Raw genomic sequence first — 24,472 nt, 5'->3', positions numbered from 1 at the left:
AGCCTGGGCTGCGCAGGGCACAGGGATGGGCAGCAGCTGAAAGGCCCTGCCAGAGCCAACTGCTGCAGCACTTGGGCCATGGCTGCTGGCCCTGGGCCTGAGGCCAGCAGGGGACAAGTGAGCCTTGCTGTGCTGGGGCCTCATTGCCTCCTTGTCCCTGCTCAGCTGCCTGGCAGGGGCTGCCCCATGGTCCTGCCCTTGGCATTGCACATCCCTAGAGCTCAGTGGCCCAGGAAGAGCCCTGAGCAATGAGGGAGGGACAGGATGTGCCTTGCCAGGTGCTGGGGCTCAGGCCTTGGCCCTTTGCATTCCTGAAACACATCCAGGTTTGCTCAGCATCAGAGACACCTTAATTTTCCTTGTTCCTAACTCTCATCACTGCCTCCAGTGTTCTGCTCTAACTGGAACCTTGGGACACATTCTCAGCCCAGTCCCTCAGTGAGACCCATTAAAACTTCAAGAAACTTTGGAGTATCAATTAAATTTCGAGTTCTTGAGAAGTTTTTTTGAAAACACTCTCTCAGGGACCAAATCTGATTTTAAAAAATAGACTCCTTAGAGGGTCATTGAACTCCAAGTGTTGTGTCTCCTGGAACAGAGGGAAATACTGGCAACCAGGAAAAGATTCAAAAAGACATTTCTGCTGAGGAGCAGCTCATCTCCCAGCCCAGCAGGGCTGAGGGCACTGCCTGCAGGCGCTGAGGGGACAGGGGCCAGGCACAGACAGGCTGAAGGCAATCAGGATTGGGAAGACATTGAGCTGAGACTTCACTTGGGGAAACACATTGACAGCTCTGGACATGGTGAGTCTGTGGGTGGAGGGCAATGTCCCTCGTGCTCCTGGAGGGATCTGCTGGAGCCAGCACAGCCCACAGCCTGGGCCCTGGGCACGGTCACAGGAACAGGGCAGGATGGTTCCTGCTGCCTGGGATGGCTGCAGGAACTGAACCTGGGACTGCAGCCAGGGCGTGCCCAGGGATGTCCTGCAGAGCAGCTCCTGCAGCCCTCAGCGCTCTTGGCCAGCCCAGGGTATGTGCCACCTGCCAGGGGCAGCTCTCAGCCTGCCTGGCAGCTCCCCATGCACTGTGGGGAGAAGTTGGAGGTGGAAGGAACCACCCCCATCAGGGCAGATTCCTCTTGATGTGGAGATGGTGCTGCATGGCCAAGGCTGCTCTCAGCATTCTCCTCAAGGCAAGGGAAAGGGGCTGTCAGGTTGTGTCTGTGTCACTGAGACCACTGCACTGTCCCACTGGGCATCAGCAGATCTGCCTCACATCTCTCTCACAAAGTGCCTCCTCACCATCCTCTGCCTACAGACAGCAGCAGCAGCACCTTGGCTTGCAGCATTTGTGTTTGTCTCAGCTGTCCTTAAGGCCCTGCTGGTAGGGAGATGCCCCTGGGCAGTGCCGTGTGCTGGGAGGGGTTTGCAGTGCAGAGCTGAGCCCCCAGGGCTGGGCTGGGTTGGGCTCTGAGAGCACTGGCAGGGACAAGGCTTGGATAGAGAGAAACAGCTCCCAGTAGGCACAGCTCCAGGTTGCAGAGAGACAGACCACTCCTGGGTATCCCTCCCTCTCCTGTTGCACAGGGAAAGAGAGAAGGGTTTAATGAGACTGACTTTCAAACTGGAGCCTTAAAAAGTTCACTTTATTTTTCCAGCACATTTTAAATATGATCACCCTGAAATAGAGAGAAGTGTGATCTGCTAGGGCACCTGTGAGGAACCTGGTCTGACAGTCAGCATGTCTGACTGCACTTGGCCACAGGGAGCCCTTTTTCTCTCTGAGCTCCCCAATGTTCAGGCTGAGAGCAATGGTTAAGATCAAGCACTAACTCAGCAGCATGAACTGGAACTTAAAAATAAGTTTTTTTGTAAATCTCTCCCACAGGGAGACAAAAAATTTTGAGGGGATTCCTTATTTATCTATTGGAATTGACTCAAGGAAATCTGCCCCACCTTGTCAATGTCCTCTTTCAACAGTCCACCATGCCCAGAGTGAAGAAATGTCCAACAGCAGCTCCATCAGCCACTTCCTCCTGCTGCCATTGGCAGACACACGGCAGCTGCAGCTCCTGCACTTCTGCCTCTTCCTGGGCATCTCCCTGGCTGCCCTCCTGGCCAACGGCCTCATCATCAGCGCTGTAGGTTGCGGCCACCACCTGCACACCCCCATGTTCTTCTTCCTGCTCAACCTGGCCCTCAGCGACCTTGGGTGCATCTGCACCACTGTGCCCAAAGCCATGCACAATTCCCTCTGGAACACCAGAACCATCTCCTATGCAGGATGTGCTGCTCAGGTGTTTTTCTTTGCCTTTTTCATTTCAGCAGAGATTTCTCTCCTGACCATCATGAGCTACGACCGCTACGTGTCCATCTGCAAACCCCTGGACTACGGGACCCTCCTGGGCAGCAGAGCTTGTGCCCACATGGCAGCAGCTGCCTGGGCCAGTGCCTTTCTCAATGCTCTGCTGCACACAGCCAATACATTTTCCCTGCCCCTGTGCCAGGGCAATGCACTTGGCCAGTTCTTCTGTGAAATTCCGCACATCCTCAAGCTCTCCTGCTCACACTCCAACCTCAGGAAACTTGGGCTTCTTGTTTTCGCATTCTGTTTTGTATTTGGTTGTTTTGTGTTCACTCTTTTCTCCTATGTGCAGATCTTCAGGGCTGTGCTGAGGATCCCTTCTAAGCAGGGACGACACAAAGCCTTTTCCACCTGCCTCCCTCACCTGGCTGTGCTCTCCCTGTTTCTCAGCACAGCCACATTGTGCTACCTGAAGGCCCCCTCCATCTCCTCCCCATCCCTGGATCTGTCCCTCTCAGTTCTGTATTCAGTGTTGCCTCCAGCCCTGAACCCCCTTATCTACAGCCTGAGGAACCAGCAGCTCAAGGCTGCAGTATGGACACTGATAACTGGTGCATTTCACAAACATTGAACTCCTTCCTCAAATCACTTGCAATAAAAGCTTCTTGTTGGTTTGGTTGCAGGTGATTTAGTCCTGTGTTTTAGTTTTTCATTTTTGTCCTCAAATTAATGCCATCGTTTGTACCAGTAATTGTTTTGGTTCTCTCCACCTTTGCTGTGGCCACAGACTGTGTCAATGAGGATGTGTGCTCTCTGTGGCTTTAAGTGCAATAAAAAAATCTCTGGTTTTCACTGGAGATCTCCTACACGTTCCTTTCTCTGAAGCTGCAGCAACAATGTCTGTGCGCAGAGCTGGGGACAAGTCAGTGCTGGCACACCAGCTCTGCTGCTGCTGGCCACACCATTCCTGATCCAGACTGGATGCCAGTGGCTCACCTGGGCACACTGCTGGCTCATGTCCAGCCTGCTGTCCATCAGGGTACCCAGGTCCATTTCTGCCTGGCTGCTCTCCAGCCACCCAGTACCCAGTCTGGAGCACGGCAGGGATTGTTGTTGAACAAAGTGGAGGACCCAGTACTTGGCCTATTTAAGCCCCACTTTGTTGGATTTGGGCCCTGGATCAAATTTTTCCAGGTCCCTCTGCAGATCCCTCCTATCCTCCAGCAGATCCAGACTCACAATGAATTTTGTCATTTGCAAATTTGCTGATGGTACACTCAATGCCTCATCCAGATCATCAGTGCAGATATTGAAATCTATGCTGATGATAAATTATTAGGAACAGCTTGGGTAGCTCATCCAGCAGCTCCCTCATTTCCCTAGTTTGGATCCCATCTGCTCTCAGAGACACCTGTGAGCATCTGAGAGGCTCAGCAGGTCCCCAGCTGCTTTCTCCTGGATCAGAGGGTTCTGTTCTGCTCCCTGTGCCCATCTACCAGTTCAGGAGAACACTTGTCGTGAGGAAAACCTGTCTTATTGATGAAAACTGAGGCAAAGAAGGGGTTAACTACCTCAGCCTTTTCCTTGTCTTTGGTGACAATATTCTTATCAATAAACACTGGAGTTTCTCATTGTCCCTCCTTTTGCCATTAATATAGTGCTCAAAACTTTTTGTTATTCTTTACCAACACAGCCAGGTAAAGTCCTAATGGGGCTTTCACCTCTCTAATTTTCTTACTGCATGACGTAACAAAATCCTTAAACACTTCCTGAGTTGTCTGTCCTTCTATCCAAAGGTGATGCATCCTCTTTTTACCCCTAAGTTCAAGGAAAAAGACCCATGAGGTCCCAGGCCAGTCATTTTCCTACCTTGCTTACTTTTGGCACAGAGGGACTGGTTGTTCTTTCTCCTTTCTTTCTTGAAGTGTGTCCATCCTTCCTGGAATCCTTTGTTTTTAAAAGGCTGTTTCCCTTAAAAAAATCAATACCTGATTTGGTACTCCTCAAATCTGCATCCTGAATAGGACAAATTATTTTCTCTCTAAGTCTGGTGTAGAACTGTTGTTGATGCCCATCCTTTTTTTACAGAATTTTTAAAAACTCTAAAATTGTATAGTCAATGTATCCCAAACAGCCTTTGACCACCACATCTCCCACCAGCCCTTCTCCATTAGTGAACAGCATTAGTGAACAGAGCTTTCCTGGGGTTTGGGAAGGGAAGGAAATCTCCCCAAATAGCAGCCTGGAAGGTTCAGCCTGGAGGTGAGGAAACAGCAAATTCCCTGCCAGGGCAGAATGTTGGTGGCCGAGGTGTCGCAGCATGAGGCTGGGCCATGCCATGGCTCTGTGTGCCAGGAGCCAGCAGCGCTGGGTGCAGGGAGCCCAGGGAGGGCACAGCAATGCTGGGATGAGAAAGGCTGGGGGGACAGCGAGATGGGCGTGTGCAGACGGCCAGGGCAGAGAGCAGCATGCACAGGGGCACAGGCTGCAGGAGAGATGGCCAAGGGCTGGACAGGGCACCCAGGGCCACAGACACCCAGGCCTTTGTGCCCTGGGCTGGACAGCGCCTCTGGAACCCCACAGGAGGAACTTTCCTTGCAGGGGGTGCACTTTGCTGCTGCCTTGGCCCTCCCTGAGCAGGCTGGTAGGGCTTGCAGCGTGATGCCATTTGTCCTTGCTGCCCCTCCCATCCCACTGCCCCAGGAACTGCCCTGAGTCACCCGTGAGGGACAAGCCCTGCTGGGCCAGGCCTGGGCTCAGCCCTGGCCTTTCTACTGCCTCCAACACGTCCAGGCCTTGCTCAGCATTGCAGTTCCTGCTCACAGTCTTTGGCTCCTGCAATCCTGCCCTCAAGGATCTGCTCTCACCAGTCCCTGGGGAGCCTTTGGCAGTCCCTGCCCTCAGTGGGGACAGGGATGCTCCAAGGCACTTGGAGTTTTGCTTCTGATTCCTTGAGCATTTTCTTCAACCTTCTCTCAGTGCCTGGGGTTCCTGGACTCAGCCCTAAACCCACCCTGGGGATCATTAAAATACAGAAACCCCTCAGGAGTTCTTTGTCTTCCTTCAATTGTCTTCTAGTCTTCAGAGTTGTGCAGCTGAATGGAGTCAGTTTGGATTTATGTTAAGAGGGAAGATTTCAAAGGGCATCTCATGACTTTTATTCTTTAATCAATGGAGTATTTGTTTTTTACTTTTTCAAATCAGAGAGAACACTATAGAAGCATTCCCAAGGTGATCTTGATGCTGAATGTCTCCTTAGGAATTTTAGGCATACAGAAGGATGAGCCCCTTGCTGGCTGACCCTATTTGGACAACCTGCACCTCATTCTCAGCCTCAACGTCTGACATCCCCTACCTGGGACTGACATCCCTGTGCTGTGGATCAGAACCTAGTCCCCTGAGCTCTGCAGCTGGGTGTCCCAGCCCATTGCACCATGTCCCATCAGCTCTCCTCAGGGCTTAGCCTGCACACAGGCACAGGAGAAGTTTTACTCTTTATGAGGAAAGAATGGAGAAGCCTGAGCAGGTTTCCTAAGCAACAAACCCTACCGAGGAACCACATGCTCAGCACAAGCTGGCTAGAATGATGTCACCTTTCTACAAGGCACAGTGTGACCAGAACTGATCTTTGTAAGCAGAATTCTCTGAATTTTTCGGCTGAATCCCTTGTTCCTGTCCTTTCCCTGTATCTGTGTTGCAGATGGAAGCTGCTGGTGCCATTCTCACCTTTAACTCCCCTTTGGAACGCAGACAGATATTCCCAGGTGTGTTAAGCAGGATTTGCTCAATGTTTCTATTAAACTTTTGAATTCCTCATGGAACAAAGGTACCATTTTGACACTGAGGAAACAAGGAATCACTTGTGACACTGAGGTCCCATGGAACCAAGGGCCCATTGTGACACAGCAGGGCCACGTGGATCCAGTGGTCCATTGTGACACTGTGGATCCATGTAGACCACAGCAACACCACCAGAACCTCATGGACTCCAGGAGTCCATGGTGCCCCAGTGGGGATGCATGGAGCCAATGGTCCATTGTTACCCTGCCCACCCTAGGAGTCCATTTTGGCACCATGGGAGCTCATGGAATGAGGTAGGCCATGGTGACACTGCAGAACTTCATGATATCCAACATCCATTGTGATCCAGCAGGACATCATTGGAACCAAGGAACTGCTGCGGACAGTACAAAAACTCATGGAACCAGGGTCTGCTGTGGCACTGCAGAACCAGCACAGCTGTTGGACCTTGTTCCCTGGCCCTTGGGAAGTGAATGTGGCAAGTTGGGTCGGCACTGGGGTGTGGGCAGTAGATTTGGTCAGTGGATATGGTCAGTGGGTGCAGTCAGTGGGCACAGACATTGTGTTTGTTCAGTGGATGTAGTCTGTGAAGTTGTGGTAATTTGGTGCGGCCAGTGGGTCTGCTCAGTTGCGTGTGGTCAGTTAGAGTATGGTCACTTGTGTATCAGTCAGTTTGTTCAGCTAGGTAGTCAGTGGATTGTGGTCAGAAGCAGTGGGCAGTGGGTGTGCTCAGTGGGTGTGGCCATTTTGGGTGGTCACTGGGTTTGGTCAGTGATGTATGGTCAGTGAGGGGGTGTGGTCAATGAGGGTGGTCTGTGGGAGGTGGTCCGTGGTGGTATGGTCACTGGTGGTGTGGGAAGTGGGTGTGGGCAATGGGTGTGGTCATTTGGGTGGTCAATGTGTGTGATCAGTGAGGTCTGTGCAAAGGTGTCTTGGCAAAGGTTGTGGTCAATGTCTGTGAGCAATGGATGCTGACAGTGGTGTGTGATCAGTTAATGTGGTCAGTATGTTAGTCAGATGGGGGATGGTCACTTAGGTGATCGGGGGTTTGGTCTTTTGTGAGGTCAGTGGGAGATGTTAGTGGGCGTGGTCATTTGCTTGTGGTCATTGTGGTTGTCAATTGTGTGTGGTCACTGAGAAATGTCATTGGGGTGGCCATTGGTGTGTATGAGGGGTGTGGTCATTGGGTGTGGTCAGTGGGTGTACAATCAGTTTGGGGGTCATTGGAATGTGGTTGGGGTTGTGGCCAGTGGGTGGGGTCCATGGAAGTTGTCAGTGGGTATGGTCAGTGGATGTGGTTGGTGTGTGTAGATGATACCATAGCCCCCAAGAAAGGTCCCTGGGAATTCGTCCCCTAAGACAAAGAAACCCCTCAGAGCGATGCCCCTCCCACTCCTTATCAAAACCTCTGTAATCTATTAGGATTCCTATTGATCTTTTAACTTGTTAAATGATTGGGATTTTTCTTACTTAGAATTTTAAAGTAATTGGATAATTTTTTTAACTTGCCGTTTTATTGGTTAGAAACTCAATCCCAAAGAAAGATAGAAAAACCCTTTTTTTATACTATGTAATCAGATTTTCCTAGTGGATACCCTTTGGAGAAATTAACTACCTTTGGAACCTCTGCAGTGAAGTCTTGAAATCTTTTCGGCTGGCTTTGTAGCTATACTGCATTGAGGACTTTTCAAATCTATCCAGACTCGTAGCAGTTTGAGGCTAGAAACTCCCCGCTAGTACTAAAGTTACAGAGCAGAACAGGGTTATATATAGAAAAAACTAGGAATCACTGAGATCATAGTGGGATTGCTGCAACCATGGCAATGGCCTGGGCTGGGTGATGGGGTGCCTCAGGTTGTGTATGGAGCACTGTGACCCTGCGGGGCCTGATGGAACCAAGGGGACATTGTGACACTGTGGGGCCTCATGGAATCATGGAGACCACTGTGACATTGTTAGGCCTCACAGAACCAATGGGACTATACTGACACTGTGGAATCCATGGAATGTTGGGATGCTTGTGACACTGTGAGGTCCCATCAAACCAAGGGGCCATTTTGACACCATGGGCCTCATGGAACCATGGAGACCATTCTGACACTTGGGGTGTCATGGAATCAAGGGGCCATTGTGACACTGTGGGCAGTATGGAGCAAAGGAGACCATTGTGAGCCTTCAGGGCCTCGTGGAACCAAGAGGCCCCTGTGAAACAAGAGGGGTCTGATTGAACGAAGCAGAACATTCTGATACTGTTGACCCATGGAATCAAGGGAACACAGAACAGGTCTGGCTGGTTTTGTCCTCCCAGGAGCCACCTGATTGATCTAGCCGACTTTGGCATGTTGAGGTCATCATCTCATCTGCTACTGAAACACTGGGGCTTCCTACATTCCATCCTATGGAAAAGAAACTGTCCTTCTTGGATAGGCACCCAAGGCCACAATTGGATTCCACCTCCTACATTGCCTGTTGTGACGACTGGAGGAGAATTGTTGGCTCAAAATATTTCATGTGTGGGAGAGGAAGGGGCAGGTGCAGACGTGCCCTGCTCTGCAACCCCAGCAATGCACTGGCCTTACCCCAATGCTCCCAGAGACTCTGTCCCAGCCCAGCAGTGTCTGCCAGTTCCTGGCACACCAAAGGCAATGCTCCACACAGATTCCTGGAGGCCCAGTCCAGCTCCTGAGTGACCAAATGATTGAAAGTCCAAGCTGAGGGATGAGCCCAGGATGACCAAGTAGAATTTAAGGCTGAACACAAGGCAAGCATACATCTGACCATACCACCTCTTGGAATTTGAATGCCATCTGAACACTGCTGGAAATCCAGGGGTTGGTACCTGTGTGTGGTTTCTCTGTATTTATTGTCTTTCTCTCTGCATCTTCTATTTCTTTGGTTTATGTCTTCTTCCAAATTTGAGTAAGTTGGTGGGGTGAATTTCTAGACAGGGCCATCAGCTGCTGCGGTCCTGCCTCCTTCTCCCTTCCCCCAGAGTGGCTAGACAGGCTTGTGGTGTAGCTGGAATGCTGCCCTTGATGAGTTTTTTCCAGAAATCATCAGGCAAGGGGGATGGGCAGCCATCAGCCCTTGGGTGCAGCCTCTGAGTTCTAGCCTGGATTTTGAGATCCTGCCCCCCTCCCAGAGCAGCACGTGCCCTTCTGACCTGGGGTCCTGCTCTCCTGGCCCCGGCCCCCAGCACAGCTACTGAAAACATTTCCATTGTAAAATAACCCTGGACTGCAGCCCAGGAGAGATCACTTGACCATCTGCAGGCCTGGGCAAAAGATGAACTCTTGCACTGCCCAGAATGTGACTTGCAGACACTTTGTTCTCTTTCCTGATTGAAAGAACAGGACAAGATGAAGATAGGCACAGAAACAGCATGAAAACACCATGGGCTACAAAGGGAAAAGTCAGATCTCAGATGACAGAAGGAGGTGAGTCATGGACTGAAATTTCTGTGTTTTTAAGCTGTGGAGAAGAGAGAGACTTTTTTTTCCCTATAACTCAAGAGAAAATGCATTATTGGGTTGATGAACGTTTAACTGTAGACATGAGCAAGAGGCATTTTGCTAAAGGAAAGCAGGATGTGAAATGGCTGTGATCCATGAGAAATCTGAGTAGAGAGAAGAGAGATGAAGATCCAGCTGTACCCAGGGAAGAGAAGAAGAACAGAACTGTGTTTTCAAAGATGAAGATAGCTTTTTTTTTAACTATTTATAGTCTTTAAATTGTCGTGTCCCCTAAGTTGATATCATCCCTCACAATTAGGTTGGGATAACTGTAAGTCGATGAAAAGGGACAGTGGTGCAGATGGAGCCCAGGTAGTGAGGGCCAGGTTGAGCGGAGAAAGAACAGGGTGTGTGCAGGTGGTGGCCACAGGCTATGGCGCTGATGATGAGGCTGTTGGCCAGGAGGACAGCCAGGGAAGATGCCCAGGAAGAGGCAGAAGTGCAGGAGCTGCAGCTGCCGCATGTCTGCCAATGGCAGCAGGAGGAAGTGGCTGATGGAGCTGCTGTTGGACATTTCTTCACACAGGTTATGGAGTCCTACTGAAGGAGGACACAGTGAAAAATCAGGCAAAACCTTACTGAGAAGTGTCCAAGCCCATTCTCCCAGCTTATCATCTCATTTGCTGAAGATGCCCTTCATGTCTGGTGCTGGTTTTTCAGCCCTGGAAAGCACTGAGGGACCTGAGCCCCAGGGCTGAGGGCTGTGCTAGTGGGGAGGGAACACCAGAGCTGGGATGCTCAGGGCAGTGTCTGCCCTGCAGGGCAGGGCTGGCAGGTGCCACATCTGCCTTGCAGCAGGGCTTCCCTCAGCACTGCCTCCCTCCCTCCCTGCCCATGGCTCTGCTGCTGGAGCTGTCCCAGCCTCAGCTGTTCCTGTGGCACCAAGCTCCTTCCCTGCAAGAGCTGCCAGAGCCCAGCCCAGCCCCTAGGCCAGCTCTGCCCTGCAGCTGCTCTGGGGTGCAGGGATTAAAGAACAGCTCCCCCAGGCCTGGGCACCATGGAAAAGTGATGCTGGATGGATCTGGAGGCTGGGGAGGTGGAGGCATCTACTGAGGGTCCCAGGAAAATTCAGTGTGATGGATTAAGAGCCTCAGCCCCTACTCTACCCTGCACAGTTGAGTTGCCACACTTGCCAGCCTGAGCCAGTGAAAAGTGGGAAGACAAGGAAGAAGAGACTCAAGCAGGAAAACCTTGCTTTGAATGAGCTCATGAGAAGTTCCCTCAGAAATGACCTGGGCATGAGCTGGACCTGAGAGCAGCCCTGGCCCACACAGCACTCTCTGCACAGCAGCAAGCTCTGCCCCAGCAGGAGTAACTCCTTGCACCCACAGCTCCCCTCCATCACCCATAGGGAGCTGCCAGGCAGGCTGAGAGCTGCCCCTGGCAGGTGGCACATGCCCTGAGCTGGCCAAGAGCCCTGAGGGCTGCAGGAGCTGCTGTGCAGGACAGCCCTGGGTAGGCCTGGCTGCAGCCCCAGCTTCAGCCCCTGCAGCTACCCCTGGCAGCAGGAGCCGTCTTGCCCTGTTCCTCTGACAGTGCCCAGGGCAGCCTTGCTCTGTAGCACATCCTCCCCCAAAGCAGAAATGGCAGCAGAGCCATCCTTACAGTCATATCAGTCCTGTCGTGGGTCAGCTTTAGGAGATCCCTGCAGCCAGAGAATTACTGTGTCAGAAGCTGTGAAGATTTCTCTATGAATAAGTGTAGAAATTTCCTTCCAGCTGCTTTAAGCCTTTCTCTACTCAGCCCAGGTACTTGCAGGCAGTGCCCTCAGCCCTGCTGGGCTGGAAGAGGAGCTGCTTCTCAGCAGAAATGTCTTTTTGAAGCTCTTCTTGATTGAGCTTGGGAGCTGCCTCTGTACCAAGAGCCCAGCTCAGCTCAGCAGCACAGACACAGCATAAGGACTTTAATGACCCACTCAGGGCATTGGTGCTCTCTGCATCAGACTCTGTCCCTGAGAGAGTGTTCAAAATCTTCTTAAGAACTTCAAGTCAAACTGAAACACCGAAGTTCCTAGAAGTTTTAATGGATCCCCACTGAGGGACACAACTGAGAAAATGTCCCCAGGTTCCAGTTAGAGCAGAACACTGGTGGAAGTGATGACAGATGGAGACAAACAACGGAAAGGTGTCTCTGATGCTGAGCAAACCTGGATGTATTTCAGGAATGCAAAGGGCCAAGGCCTGAGCCCCAGCCTCTGGCAAAGCACATCCTGTCCCTCCCTCATTGCTCAGGGCTCTTCCTGGGCCACTGGGCTCTGGGGATGTGCAATGCCAAGGGCAGGACCATGGGCCAGCCCCTGTTAGGCTGCTGAGCAGGGACAAGGAGGCAATGAGGCCCCAGCACAGCAAGGCTAACTTGTCCCCTGCTGGCCTAAGGCGCAGGGCCAGCAGCCATGGCCCAAGTGCTGCAGCAGTTGGCTCTGGCAGGGCCTTTCAGCTGCTGCCCATCCCTGTGCCCTCTGCAGCCCAGGCTGTCCTACAGTGTCCATGCCCTGCGCCTCTGTCCCTGCAGACTCTTGTCATCCCCTGGCTGCCCCACCTCGCTGGCCCTTTCATTTGCTGACAGCTCTGCATCCTGCCTGCCTCTGCCTTGCCACACAAAGCCTTGGGCTGCTCCACACTCCTTCTGGGCGATGTGTTGCACCACAGCCCTGTCTTGGTTCAGAAATTCCTTTGTCTTTGTGTCCAGTCTGCTGTTTCCCATCTGCACTTGGAATTAATTCTTTCTTTCTGTGGTTGTTCTCTACTATATCAAAAGGATCCACCATCTCTGAAAACACTCTTCATACCCTCTCAGGGTTCTTCTTTTCTGCTGTTCTCAGTGTCCATTCCACTGAGGACAGAGCTCCTTTGTCTCTGTGTAGTGGTCATGTGCTGGAGGCCATGGGTAGCTGGAACAGGAGAAGAATTCTTTTCTCTAGGAAGGAAACCACTGAACCCTGGCGTCTTGAAAACAGATGAGAGGCACTCACAAGAGGCCAAGATTAGACCTGTCTGTCCTTCCAACTTTCTTCTGAAAGCAACCCTTGGACATTTGTTGAGTTTTGGCAGTCGAATTGTATTTTAACCATGACTGCTTCAACCAGAATGCAGGTTCTTCTCCATAGGAAACAAAAAGTTGAACTCCCAGGTTTTAAAGACTGAGTAGAGGCAACGCCATAGACACCAAGGCCAGCCAGACCTACAATCAGGCAGGAATCCTTGGACAGACAGAATTTTGGAGCCCAAATCCCACTTAAGTCTATGGGCATCTGGACGAGAAGAACATTGGAACAAAAGTGTGGAGCCCCAGGGTTTCAAAGGCAGATGAGATAGACATCCTACTGTCACAGGGTTGTAGAGAGTGATGAAGTCTCCCCTGAACCTCCACTTCTCCAGGATAAACAATTCCAGCTGTTTCATCTGCTGCTCACAGGACTTTTGTTCCAGACCCCTCACCAGCCTTGTGCCCTTCTCTGGACACACTCCAGCCCCTCCTTGTCCTTCCTAGATTGGAGGCTCAGAACTGGACACAGCATTTGAGGTTCTGCCCAACCAGTGCTGAGCACAGGGGAACAATCACTGCCCTGGTCCTGCTGGCCACAGCATTCTCGGTCCAGACCAGGAGCCATTGGCCTTCTTGGCCACCTGGGCACACTGCTGGCTCATGTCTAGCCTGCTGTCCATCAGTGGCCCCAGCTCCCTTTCTGCCTGGGCACTCTCCAGCCCCCCTGTCCCCAGCCTGTAGCACTGCAGGGGTTGTTGTTTCCAAAGTGCAGGATCTGGTCCTTGGTCTTGTTTAACCTCACCTTGTTGGATTTGGGCCCTGGATCCAGCTTGTCCAGGTCCCTCTGCAGAGCCCTCCTACCCTCCAGCAGAACAACACTCCCAGCCAACTTGGTGTCACCATGGTTTCATAAGGTCCTAGAGTGTCACAATGATCTCCATGATTCCATGAGGCCTCACAATGTCACAATGTCCCTTTGCTTCCATGGGAACCCTTGATGTCACAAAGTCCCTTGGATTCTTGGGCCCTGCAGCATCACAATGGCTCCTTGGTCCCTCAAGGCCCTGCAGTGTCACAATGGTGCCTTGGTTCCACAAGGTCTCACAGTGCAGCAATGCTGTTCTTGGGCTCCACAGTGTCACAATGACCTCTTGGACCCAAAGGACACCATGGTGTCAAACACATTTCCTTCATTACATGTGTCCCTGAGGAGCAGCACTGGCCCCTTGGTTCCATGGGCCCCTGCAGTGACACCATGGCCCCATATTACATGAGGTCTTGCAGTGGCACAATGCTCTCCATGGTCCCACAAGGCCCTGTATTGTCACAGTGGCCTCTGTGGATCCACAAGGACCCACACTGTCACAATGGACTCCTTGCTTCCATGTAGCCCCACAGTATCACAGTGCCCCCTTGGCTCTGTGGTGCCATGTTGTACACAGTGTCACTATGGTCCTCTCAGTTCCATGACACCCCATAGTGTCACAATGGTCCCTTTTTTTTCCCAGGGTCCTGCAGTGTCACAATCATCACACAATCACCCAGGCTGGAAAACGACTTTGAGAACTTTAAGTCCAACCTGTGACCCAACACCACCTTGTCACCCAGACTATGGCACCCAGTGCCACATCTAGTCTTTCCTGAAACACCTCCAGAGATGGTGACTCACCCACCTCCCTGAGCAGCCCATTCCAATGCCCCATCACATTTGTGAAGAATATTTCCTAACATCCCGCATAAACCACTCCGAGTGCAGAGACTGTGTCCTCTTTTCGTGTCACTGTTCCCTGTGAAAAAGAGTCCAAACCCCACCGTCTGAACCCTCCTGTTATGGAGTTCTAGAGAGTGATGTGGTCTCCCCTGAGCCTCCTCTCTTCCAGGATAAACAACCCCAGCTCCTTCAGCTGTTCATCAGAGCATCTGTCTTCTGGACCCCTCACCAGCCTTGCTGCCTTTCTCTGCACACGCTCCAGCTCCTCCATGTCCTTCCTGAATTGGGGGCTCAGAATTGGACACTGCATTCGAGGTGCTGCCCAACCGGTGTTGAGTAGAGGGCAAGAATCAATGCCCTGGTCCTGTTGGACACAACGTTCCTGATCCATAAGTGTGGGAGCCCAGGGCTTACCCCTGGCCTCCTTGGAGGTCTCAAAACCCCCCTGGCAAGGGTCTCAAAGACCCCTGAGTGAGACCAAGGTGTCTCAGGCGCTGAATTCAAACCCCTGGGGGAAATTACCAACACAGAGGGAAGGGAAGCAAGTCACAAAAATTAGGAAAGTGTAAATTAGAATGCTAAAATGTAGTTAAATAGACTTTAGGGAATATTTGTGATAAAGGACACGTGGCCAAGAAGGAGAATATCGGGTGTGGATGCCTCTTCCTCTTTCTTCTCACTGTCATCCATGCTGGGTGATATGCTGGCACTTTCAGATTGGATGGGGACAGAGCTGGACCATTTAACAAAGTTGTCTTCTATTGGAAAGTTGTTATAAATATCTAGTACACAATTTAGAGTATAAGAAGATAAGCCCTGCCTTTACCAGGCAGATTCTGCCCTGGATGCCCAAGGCAACAGAGCGCTGTTACCTGGGCAAAGAATTCCTGAGATAAGAAGTAACAAACATCCTTGAAGCCTCTGAAAACCCATCCCCAGCAGTCTCTCATTGGTGGCATCGGAAAGAGGTGGGTTCCAGACCACCTGCGTGCCCTGCTGGAGGTGATTCCAAGCCTAATGAGACACCCCAGGCAGCGACACATAGGAGTCCCAGGGGTTGGATGAGGGAAATGGTGGGAAGTGAGGAAAAAGTCTGATTGACTGTCATCCATGAAGGGTCTTGATTTTAATATCTCTTTAGAATGCATTAGAAGATGCTGCAGGTCAGTATCTATTGGGCATTATTGATATCAATGAAGAACCAGAAAAAGTAAACAGCACAAAACTGTTGTCTCTTCATTGTTTTCAATATAGCATATTCACTTGGAATACACTTCTGAAATCTGTCTAATTAATCACAGGACAATTGAAAATTAAAATCACCCCTAGGGGATTTTCTTCTTTGGGGGTTTTGAACAAATATTTATAAAAATTTCTCACTGAATTTCACAAGTGCAGAGGCCTCTGGAGAAGTAAAATTCATCCACATCCTCCAAGTGGCTGAGGATCAATCCTCATCAGAGCAGGAATGAACAGAAATGGCCACAGCTTTGTGGCTGCCCCAGCTCTGGGATGGGCCCTGGCCTGGAGCAGAAGCAGCTCTGCAGGGCCCCAAGGCCGGGGCTGTTGTGCTGGCCTGGGCAGATGGGATGGCAGCAGGGGCTGCAGAGCTCTCAGGAGCTCAGGGAGAGGGGAGCAAGACACACAGGGAGCCTCCTTTTGCCTTGGCCAAGCACCTTGCTCATGGCTGGGACTGAGTCCTTTCTGAGCTGCAGCTGCTGCTGTGCCCTTGCCAGGGGCTGAGGCTGTGGGGCCACTGCCCAGAGCCCCCTGCCCTGAGCAGAGCTGTGGGGCCAGAGCCGGCTGGGCTGTGCTGGGGAGAGGCCCTTGGTGCTGCACAGAGCTCAGGGCAGCTGGCACAACTTGCAGGGAGCTGGACTGGCCTGAGAGAGCCTGCCAGATAAAGCAGCAGTGTCCGTCTCAGCCTGGCTGAGCGTGCAGGGGCAGGACTCAGCCCTGGCCTTGTGGGGCAGGGCCAGCGCCTGGGGAAGGCATTGGAAACAGGCAAGTGGCTGAGAGAGGAGGCTGCTCTGTGCCCTTGGTGGCATGCAATGAGCAGGGAGGAGCCCAGGACATTTGTCAGAGCCAGCCTTTTCCCCAGGCATTTCCAGCCCTGGCTGCTGAGTCCAGGTTTGCCCTGGGCTGAGTTTGGCTGTGGCCCAGCTCCATCCTCCCGCAGGGCTCAGGGCCTGTTCCCGGCCATGGCCAGCCCTGCCCGGCCTCTCTGCTTGCCCAGAGCCCGGCAGAGCCCGGGGCAGGGCTGTCAGTGCAGGCCCACAGGTGCCATGGGCTGTGCAGGAGCTGGTAGAGGCTGTCCAGCAGGGAGGCCATGGGGCACAGAGCCCCAGGGCTGCTGTGGGCACCATGGCTGCACGTCCAGCTCCAGAGGAGATGTGACAGAGAGGACTAGAGACAAATAATTCCTGCTGGATTCTTTATTGTGTTTGCTTACAGAGGTGACTTGCATCCACAGGTAGAGGAGGTGTTTAGTGTCAGATAACACTGGTAGAGTGGAAAGAATAATATTATTGAGCTGAAAAATTATTTCATGCATAATAATTTCACTCACTGATGTTGTAGTAGTCAAACCTGCTCCAATACTTTCCTCAGGGTTTCTTTCAGATGAGAGGTGACCAATAGAGACCACAAGCAGCCAGAGATCTCTGTCTCATCCTGACCGATTTCGTCTGGAGAACCCTTGCATATATGGAATTTTTCAGGGGCAGTATCAGTTTTGGCCATGGGTACCTGGTACGACAGATGGTTCTTTTCCATTGGAAGGAAAGCATAGGGCTCAGGTGCTTCAAGGGTGTTATGGGATGATGTTTAGACTGGCTCCTCTCCTTGCTTCCCCCATGCAGCTGCCGGCCCCTTCCTCGGGCTGTTTTATCTAGGCTGGTGTTTTCCAGAAACCCTTCTGATGAGAAGAAACCCTCAACTCGCGAGGATCAGTCAAACTTGCCAGGTGGCCCCCAGGAGGACCAGACCAGCCAGATCTGTTCCATGTCCTGTTGGTTCCACGAGGCCTCTCAGTGTCACCTTGTTTCTGCACTGTCACAATGGCCGCTTGATTCCATGAGGCCTGCATTGTCACAATGGTCTCCATGATTCCATGGGGCCTTGCAATGCCACTGTGGTCTCCATGGATCCACCCTGCCCTGCAGGATCACAATGGCCCTTTGGCTGAACAAGGCCCTGTAATGCAACAATGGCCTCTTGGTTCCACAAAGCCCTGCTGCTTCACACCTGCCCCTTAGGACGCTGCAGCCCAGAGTGCCACGATGGTGTCCTTGGTTCCACGAGGTTCCACAGTGTCACAATCACCCCTTGGTTGCACTGTGTCTCCACAGTGTCACAATGGCCCCTTGGATCCATGGTACCCTGCAGTGTCACAATGGTCTCCATGGTTCCTTGATGTTTCCTTAATGTCACCATGGTCTCTATAGGGAGGAAACAACTGAGCCTCAGTGTTGCAGGGGCAGATGAAAGGCAATCATCAGACGCACTGGGACAGCCAGACTTGACTGGATTGGCAATTTTGTCTGGTAACCATCTCCAGATAAATGGAATTTTAGAGGTGGAATGCCAATTTTGGACATTAACACCTGGAGGAAAATGATAGTCCTTTTCCATAAGAAAGGAAGAATGGAACACTGTTGTTTCAGAGGCAGATGGAAGGCGGCCATCAGAGGTTAAAGGCAGCCTGAACTCTGTCCTGGCAACTTTTCTTGGAAAGTAACCCTCGGATTCACAGAATTTTGGAGTTGGAATCCTAATTTTGGCCATTTCTGCATTGATAAGAAGGCTGGTTCTTTCCCATAGGAAGGAATGCACCAAGGCCCAGTATTTCAAAGGCAGAAAAGGAGAGAGGTGGCTCCTGGGAGACCAATCCAGCCAGACCATCTTGTCCTGGCAGCTTTTGCCTGGGAGAAAGTTTTTGGACATACAGAATTTGGGAGGTAGAATCCCTATTCTGACCATAGACACCTTGACAAGAACCATAGTTCTTTTCCATTTGAAGGAAAGCACTGATCCCCAGTGTTTCAAAAGCAGGTGAGAGGCAGCCTCCAAGAGACCAAGGACAGCCAGACCTGTCTGTCTTGGCAGCTTTCACTTGGGAGCAATCCATGGATGTACAGAGTTTTGGAGGTGGAATCCCAATTTTGGTCATGGGCACCTGGTCGAGGTAAATGTGGTTTTTTTCATAACAAAGAAAGTGTGAAGCCCAAATATTTCGGAAGAAGAAGAGGGCTGAGCACCACAGGCCAAGCCAGCCTGATCTGTCTTTCCTGGCACCTTTCATCTGGTGCAATCCTTGGACATAGGGATTTTTGGAGGTGCAATATCAATTTTGGCCATGAGTGCCTGACATGGAAGGAGAGTTCTTTTCATTAGGAAGGAAAGCACCGAGCCACAGTGCTTCAAAATGCAGATCAGAGCCAGCTGTCAAGAACCTAAGGCCAGCCAGACTTGTCAGTCATGGCAGATTTTGTCTTGGAGTTATCCTTGGATACAAGGAATTCTGGAAGGGGAATCCCAAATTTTGCCTTGGCTGCCTGGATGTCAAAGTGGCTTTTTTCCCCATAAGAAAGAAAAGCATATGGGTCCCAGTGTTTCAAAGGCAGATGAGAAGTAACCCCTGGGTAGCTAAACCCGCCAGATCTGTCTGTCCTGACAGATTTCATCTGGGAACTATCTTTGCATATAAGGAAATTAGGAGAAGGAATCCAAATTTTGGCCATGGCCACTTCAACGAGAAGGATGGTTCTTTTCCACAGGAAGGAAATCACAGAGCCCCAGTACTTGAGTGGCTGATGAGCAACAGCCCTCGACATACCAAGGTCAGCCCCATCTGTCAGGTGGCCCAAGGAGTCCCAGCCAGCCAGACCTATTTCATGTTCCCTTGGTTCCACAGGGCCCCAAAGTGTACCAGTGTTCTCCTTGCTTCCATGGACATAGTGTCACAATACTCTCCTTGTTACAATATTCTCCTTGTCACAATGTTCTCCTTGCTTCTGCAGTGTCACCATGGCCCCTGGGCTTCATGCAGCACTACTATAGCAAGGCTAATACGTGCAGTTTAACAGCTAGATTCTTGCCCTGAATCCTCAGCTGAGCCATTTTCATGGCCTGCTAATAAAGCCTCAGCTGAGCCATGTCCATTGCAAGCATCAACAGGCTTGTGCTGACCCAGGCCCTGACTGCCTGAGCAATCACAAGTTCCACCTGGGGGGAGGCCCACGAATGCCCAGGGGCTTAAAACATAGAGCAGGTGCTCAGCCTATGGTGCATACCCTGACTTCTGCTGGGGGCTGTGTCTCACCCACAGTGGAACCCGAGGAGTTGGCAGCCATGTGTGTGCCTTTCTATTGAGCTTCTTTTTTTCTGTGTCTCTCCTCTCCTAATGGTCTTCATATGGAATGGTTTTGGGTATCTCAACAACTGAAGTGTTTAAAAGTTTCTAAGATTACATGGATTAGGTTAATGAAGTTCCTGCTCTGACAAGTGTTTTATGTTGAATTGGATATTGTATTAAATCCTTTTCAAGTATTCCTTGATTTTCTACAATTTGCCAGTAAAATTTTGTAACATTTTGACACCTTGAGAATATCTGGCTGGGAATTCTCCTGTGCACCAAATTTAAGTAAAGGAACCTTTGGTGACCCCCTGCATTTCAGTGTTCTGGGGTGTTACAACCTCTGAGGCTAACAATGGCCTCTTGTTTCCATGAGGTCCTGCAGTGTCACACTGGCCCCTGGTTCCATGAGCATCTGGAGTGCCACACAGGCTGATGCCATTTGTCCTTGCTGCCCCTCCCATCCCACTGCCCCAGGAACAGCCCCGAGCCACCCGTGAGGGACAGGCCCTGCTGGGCCAGGCCTGGGTTCAGCCCTTGGCCTTTCTGCTGCCTCCAACCAGCCCAGGCCTTGCTTGGCATTGCAGTTCTTGCTCACAGCCTTTGGCTCCTGCAATCCTGTCTTCAAGGATCTGTTCTCACCAGTCCCTGGGGAGCCTTTGGCAGTCCCTGCCCTCAGTAGGGCCACTGATGCTCCAAGGGATTTGGAGTTTTGCTTCTGACTCTTTGAGCAGCTTCTTCAACCTTCTCTCAATGCCTGAGGCTCCTGGACTCAGCTGCAAATCCACCATGAGGATCATTGAAATACAGAAAGCCCTCAGGTTCTCTTTGTCTTCTTTCAAATGTCTTCAAATCTCCAAGGCTTGTGCAGCTGCTTGGAGTCAGCTTGGACTTTTCTTAAGGAGCATGATTTCAAAATGCATCCCATGACTTTACTCTAGGGAATGTTTTTCTACTTTTCAGTTATAACGAAGTGATAGAGGCATTTCCCATGTGATATTGACGCTGACTGTCTCCTCAGGAGGTCCGGGAACATTTAAGAAAGAGCCCCTTGTGGGATGACCCTGTTTGGACAACCCGCTTCTCACTCCTATTATAGCCATGTCATGATACATCCTACCTGGAACTGACACCATAAAACACCATAAAATATAAAAAAACCTCATTAATTTCTCTTTATTATAAAAATATTATTAAATTTTAGAATTATAATTTTATTATTTATATTATTACTAATCTATATTTTATAATAAATTTTTTATTTATAATATAATAAAAACCTTTAAAAATATAATAAAATATAATAAAAATTAAAAATATAATAAAAATATAATAAAAACCTTTACATTATTAGAAATGAAAAAAATTATTGGTCATTGCTATTAAGTTGTGGGAGTCCAGGGTTTTTCCCTGGCTCCTTTGGGGGTGCAAAAACCCCCCTGGCAGACCCCTCAGAGACCCCCGAGTGCTGCCCAGGAGCTGCAGGGGCTGAATTTGGCTCCTTGGGAGAATCTGCCCACATTGAGAGAAAAGACACAGAAAATAATGATGAGTAGACTGTAAATTAGAATGTTAGAACGTAGATAAATAGGTTTTCTTGAATGTTTATGATAAGGGACACGTGGCCAAGATGGAGAATTTGGGGGGTGGACACCTTTTCCTCCTTCTTCTCCATGTCATCCATGTTGGGTGACACGTTGGCACTCTTGGATTGGTTGGGGTCAGGGCTGGACCATTTAATAAAATTGTATTGGGAAAATTTTGTAAGCATGTAATACGTAGTACTAACTATATAAGATAAGCCCTGCCTTCACCAGGCAGATTCCACCATGGATGCCAGGCTGAGCAGACCGCTGCTGGCCAGGCAAAAGGTCCCAGAGATAAGAAATAATAAACAATCCTTGGGAAAAGAGAAAACCGTCTCCAGCAGTCTCTTCGGCGGCTTCGGGAGAAAACCAGGGTTGGAACCACCCTTCGTGTCCCTCTGGGGTGATCTCGGGGCAAAGGAGGAACCCCAGACTGCGACATTAAGTAACACCATTTCCTTCATTCATTAATTAAGCTCTATTGGTTTATTACGTCGCACCCTTTAAGATAATTCATAATGTTATACTCCTTTCTTCATCTTTTTCATCATCTTTATTCCAGACAGGGTCAGGTTGGGCACTTTGGGATCCACGGAGACATTTTTAAGGCACATTCAGTGCAGTTTTGGGACTGAGGGAAGAATTTTGAGGGACGGGAGGACTATTGGGGACATTGAGTGGGAACTAAGAAAGAACTTAGGGATCCTGAGGGAAAGTCTTGTCTTCAAAGTGGCTCGTGGCAGTCTGTAAGGGGGGGTTTCTGGTGCGCGGGGGATGATGGGAGTTGTAGGAGTAGGTATAATGCAGTTTAATGGGGCCGCAGAGCATTACGGGAGTTCTGGGCGCAGCTGCAGTTTCTCTCAGTGTGGTGCAGAGATTGACCGGAGATGAAGTCACTGCTCACATAGCACTCTACAGGAACCGTGGAGCATGATGGGAGCTGTAGTACCAGAAGTGATTCTAACAGAGCATTTGCAAGTTCCGGGAGGGCACTTGGGGGACACTTTTGCCTCTAAACTGTGACTTCAGGTTCTCAGAGTGGAGCGCATATGGTTCAGGAGCACTTGGGGAGAGCTTGGGGAGCTCTGATTTAGCTCTTTATGGAGTGGGGCTTGGCAGGAGTTTAGGGCACAGGACTGTGTTATGAGGTGCTCTGAGCTCTCGGGGGATGACAGGAGATGAATTCCCAGAAGTAACAGGCATCTGTGGGCTTGGGAACATTCATAGGATCTGGGGATGTTTTCTGGGGGGAGTCCCAAATGGGTGCTGAGGGGGAACTTAGGGATCCTGGAGGGTCTGGGGACACTTAGGGAACATATGGGGAGGATACTGGGCTTCTGTGGAATGCGGGACATGATGGGTGTTGTAGTCCAAGCTCTGATGATGTTTCATGAGGTTGTGGGGCATGATGGGAGTTAGAGGCAGAAAGGAAAGATGGCACCAGCTCCAGGCACTGCCCCCAACAACACGAACCACCGTGTGGAACCTCCTTGGTGGCACCTTGGACTGAGACACACCTGAGGAGGGTAACTGTTTGCAGTGCACTAATATAAAAATGTTTAGGTTACCTAAAAAAAAAAAATCATTATGAAACCCTCTTTTCCTGAGTGCAGCCCATTCTCTAAGTAAAGCAGGTCCAAGGTGAGTGAGGACAGGCAGGATGGGATTGGGCAATGTGGAGCAAGGTTGTCCACATTGGGTCAGACCCCAAGACACATCTACTCTGAGCAGGACAGACGTCCTGATGAGAAAACCTGGATCAATAGCAACCACAGAAGACTGCAGTCATCTTGGCTCTAAAGAGAACAGCAATAAAATAAACCCTTAAAATAGCAATGTTTCTCAGAAAAAAATTCTCAGAAGCTCTTTGAAATATTTCTCCATAACTGGAGTAGGAAACCTGCCTAATAAACTTCACCAGACCAGAGGAAAATCAAGGCAGAATCATGGTTTTTCAAGAAATCTCTCAAGAATTCAGTCATAAAGGAACTCCAAAGTTTCTGATACCGTTCATGGGTTCCACTGAGGTACACAACTGAGAAAGTGTCCCAGGTTCCAGTTAGAGCAGGAAATTGGAGACAGAGGTGACAGGTGGGGGCAAAGAGAAGCCAAGTCTTGGTGCCTTGGGACACAACAAGGTCTGTGCCACCAAGGGCTCTGAGGGGACACCTTGTCCTGAGCCACTGAGACCTCCTGGCACAGCCCCAGCAAGGCAGGGCACTGTCACCCCTTGTGCTGCCCTCAGCATCCCCCTCACATCCCAGTGGCCTCAGGGATCTTCTGGGAGTAATCCCTGGGGAGCCTTGGTCAGGAATGGCCCTGGGGGCTCCTTCATGCTCCCAGGGACTGCAGCTTTTTCAGAGGACTTTGGGTTTTGCTTTTGCCTGGGAGACTCTGAGATGTTTGTGCAATCATGGCCTCCAATTATCAGCTTTAATTAGTCTCTTGAGAGCCTTTCTCAGTAACAACATTCAGTGGGGCTCATTAGTACTTCAAGGTACTTGGAGTTTTTAAGGTAATTTCCCTTTTCCTTTCTTCTGTGAGTCTCTGAGTAATTTTTGGGCAATTGTCCAAGTTTAGGACAAATTTGGGGAAAAAGAGCTCCAAAGGCCCTCCCCCCCCCTTTTCTTTTTCACAATTCCTTCCTTCACTGAGCTCAGAAAGAATTGTTCTTCTGGTGAAAATGGAAAAAACTTTTTTATTAACAAAAATACAAAAGAAACACTCCCCAACCCAAACCCAGATGAGACGAACCCAGCCGGTCCTCGCCGGGGAGAGCGGCAGAGCCTCCCAAGCCGACCTCCAGCAGCGGCCCCCGAAGTCCAGATCCTCGTCCTCCGGAGTCGGTGCAAATCCCTGGAGCAGGAAGAAGGGAGAGAGGGGGAGGGGCAGCCGGGAGCAGGCCCAAAGCAAGCCCAAGACAAGCTAAAGCGAGCCCAAGACAAGCAAAAGCAAACCCAAGACAAGCCAACACAGGGGCACAGACAAAACAGCTGGGGTAAAAGGGAAAAAAACGGCCAAAGCAGCCAGGGGAGGGGGTTACAGCTGAGCAGACGGCAGAGAGCAAGACACAGCCCACAACCAAAGCGCAGCAAGAGAGAGAGAGCCGGAAAACACCAGCCTAGATGAAACAGTCCGAGGGAGGGACCGGCAGCTGCACGGGGGAAGCAAGGAGAGGAGCCAGTCCAAACATCAGCCCATAACAGCAATCATGGTCT

The 24,472-nt window shown here is 50.6% G+C and overlaps 1 protein-coding gene across 1 annotated transcript in view; it reads left to right on the top strand.

The window, feature by feature from the left end:
• Positions 1–1,935: 1,935 nt before the first annotated feature.
• LOC306816824 (olfactory receptor 14J1-like) overlaps positions 1,936–24,472 on the top strand; it is a gene marked incomplete at its 3' end in the record, with an annotated part of 81,357 nt that continues 58,820 nt past the window's right edge. Inside the window, exon 1 of the mRNA XM_079333277.1 lies at positions 1,936–2,364. Within this exon, the coding sequence (XP_079189403.1) occupies positions 2,002–2,364 (363 nt within the window). The 5' untranslated portion in view covers positions 1,936–2,001. The remainder of the gene's footprint in view (positions 2,365–24,472) is intronic.

Source organism: Erithacus rubecula, assembly GCF_903797595.1.
Source record: "Erithacus rubecula genome assembly, contig: scaffold_90_arrow_ctg1, whole genome shotgun sequence".
Lineage (NCBI taxonomy): Eukaryota > Metazoa > Chordata > Aves > Passeriformes > Muscicapidae > Erithacus > Erithacus rubecula.
The sequence above is the reverse complement of the archived record's forward strand: the minus strand, read 5'-3'. Positions and strand labels throughout refer to the sequence as shown.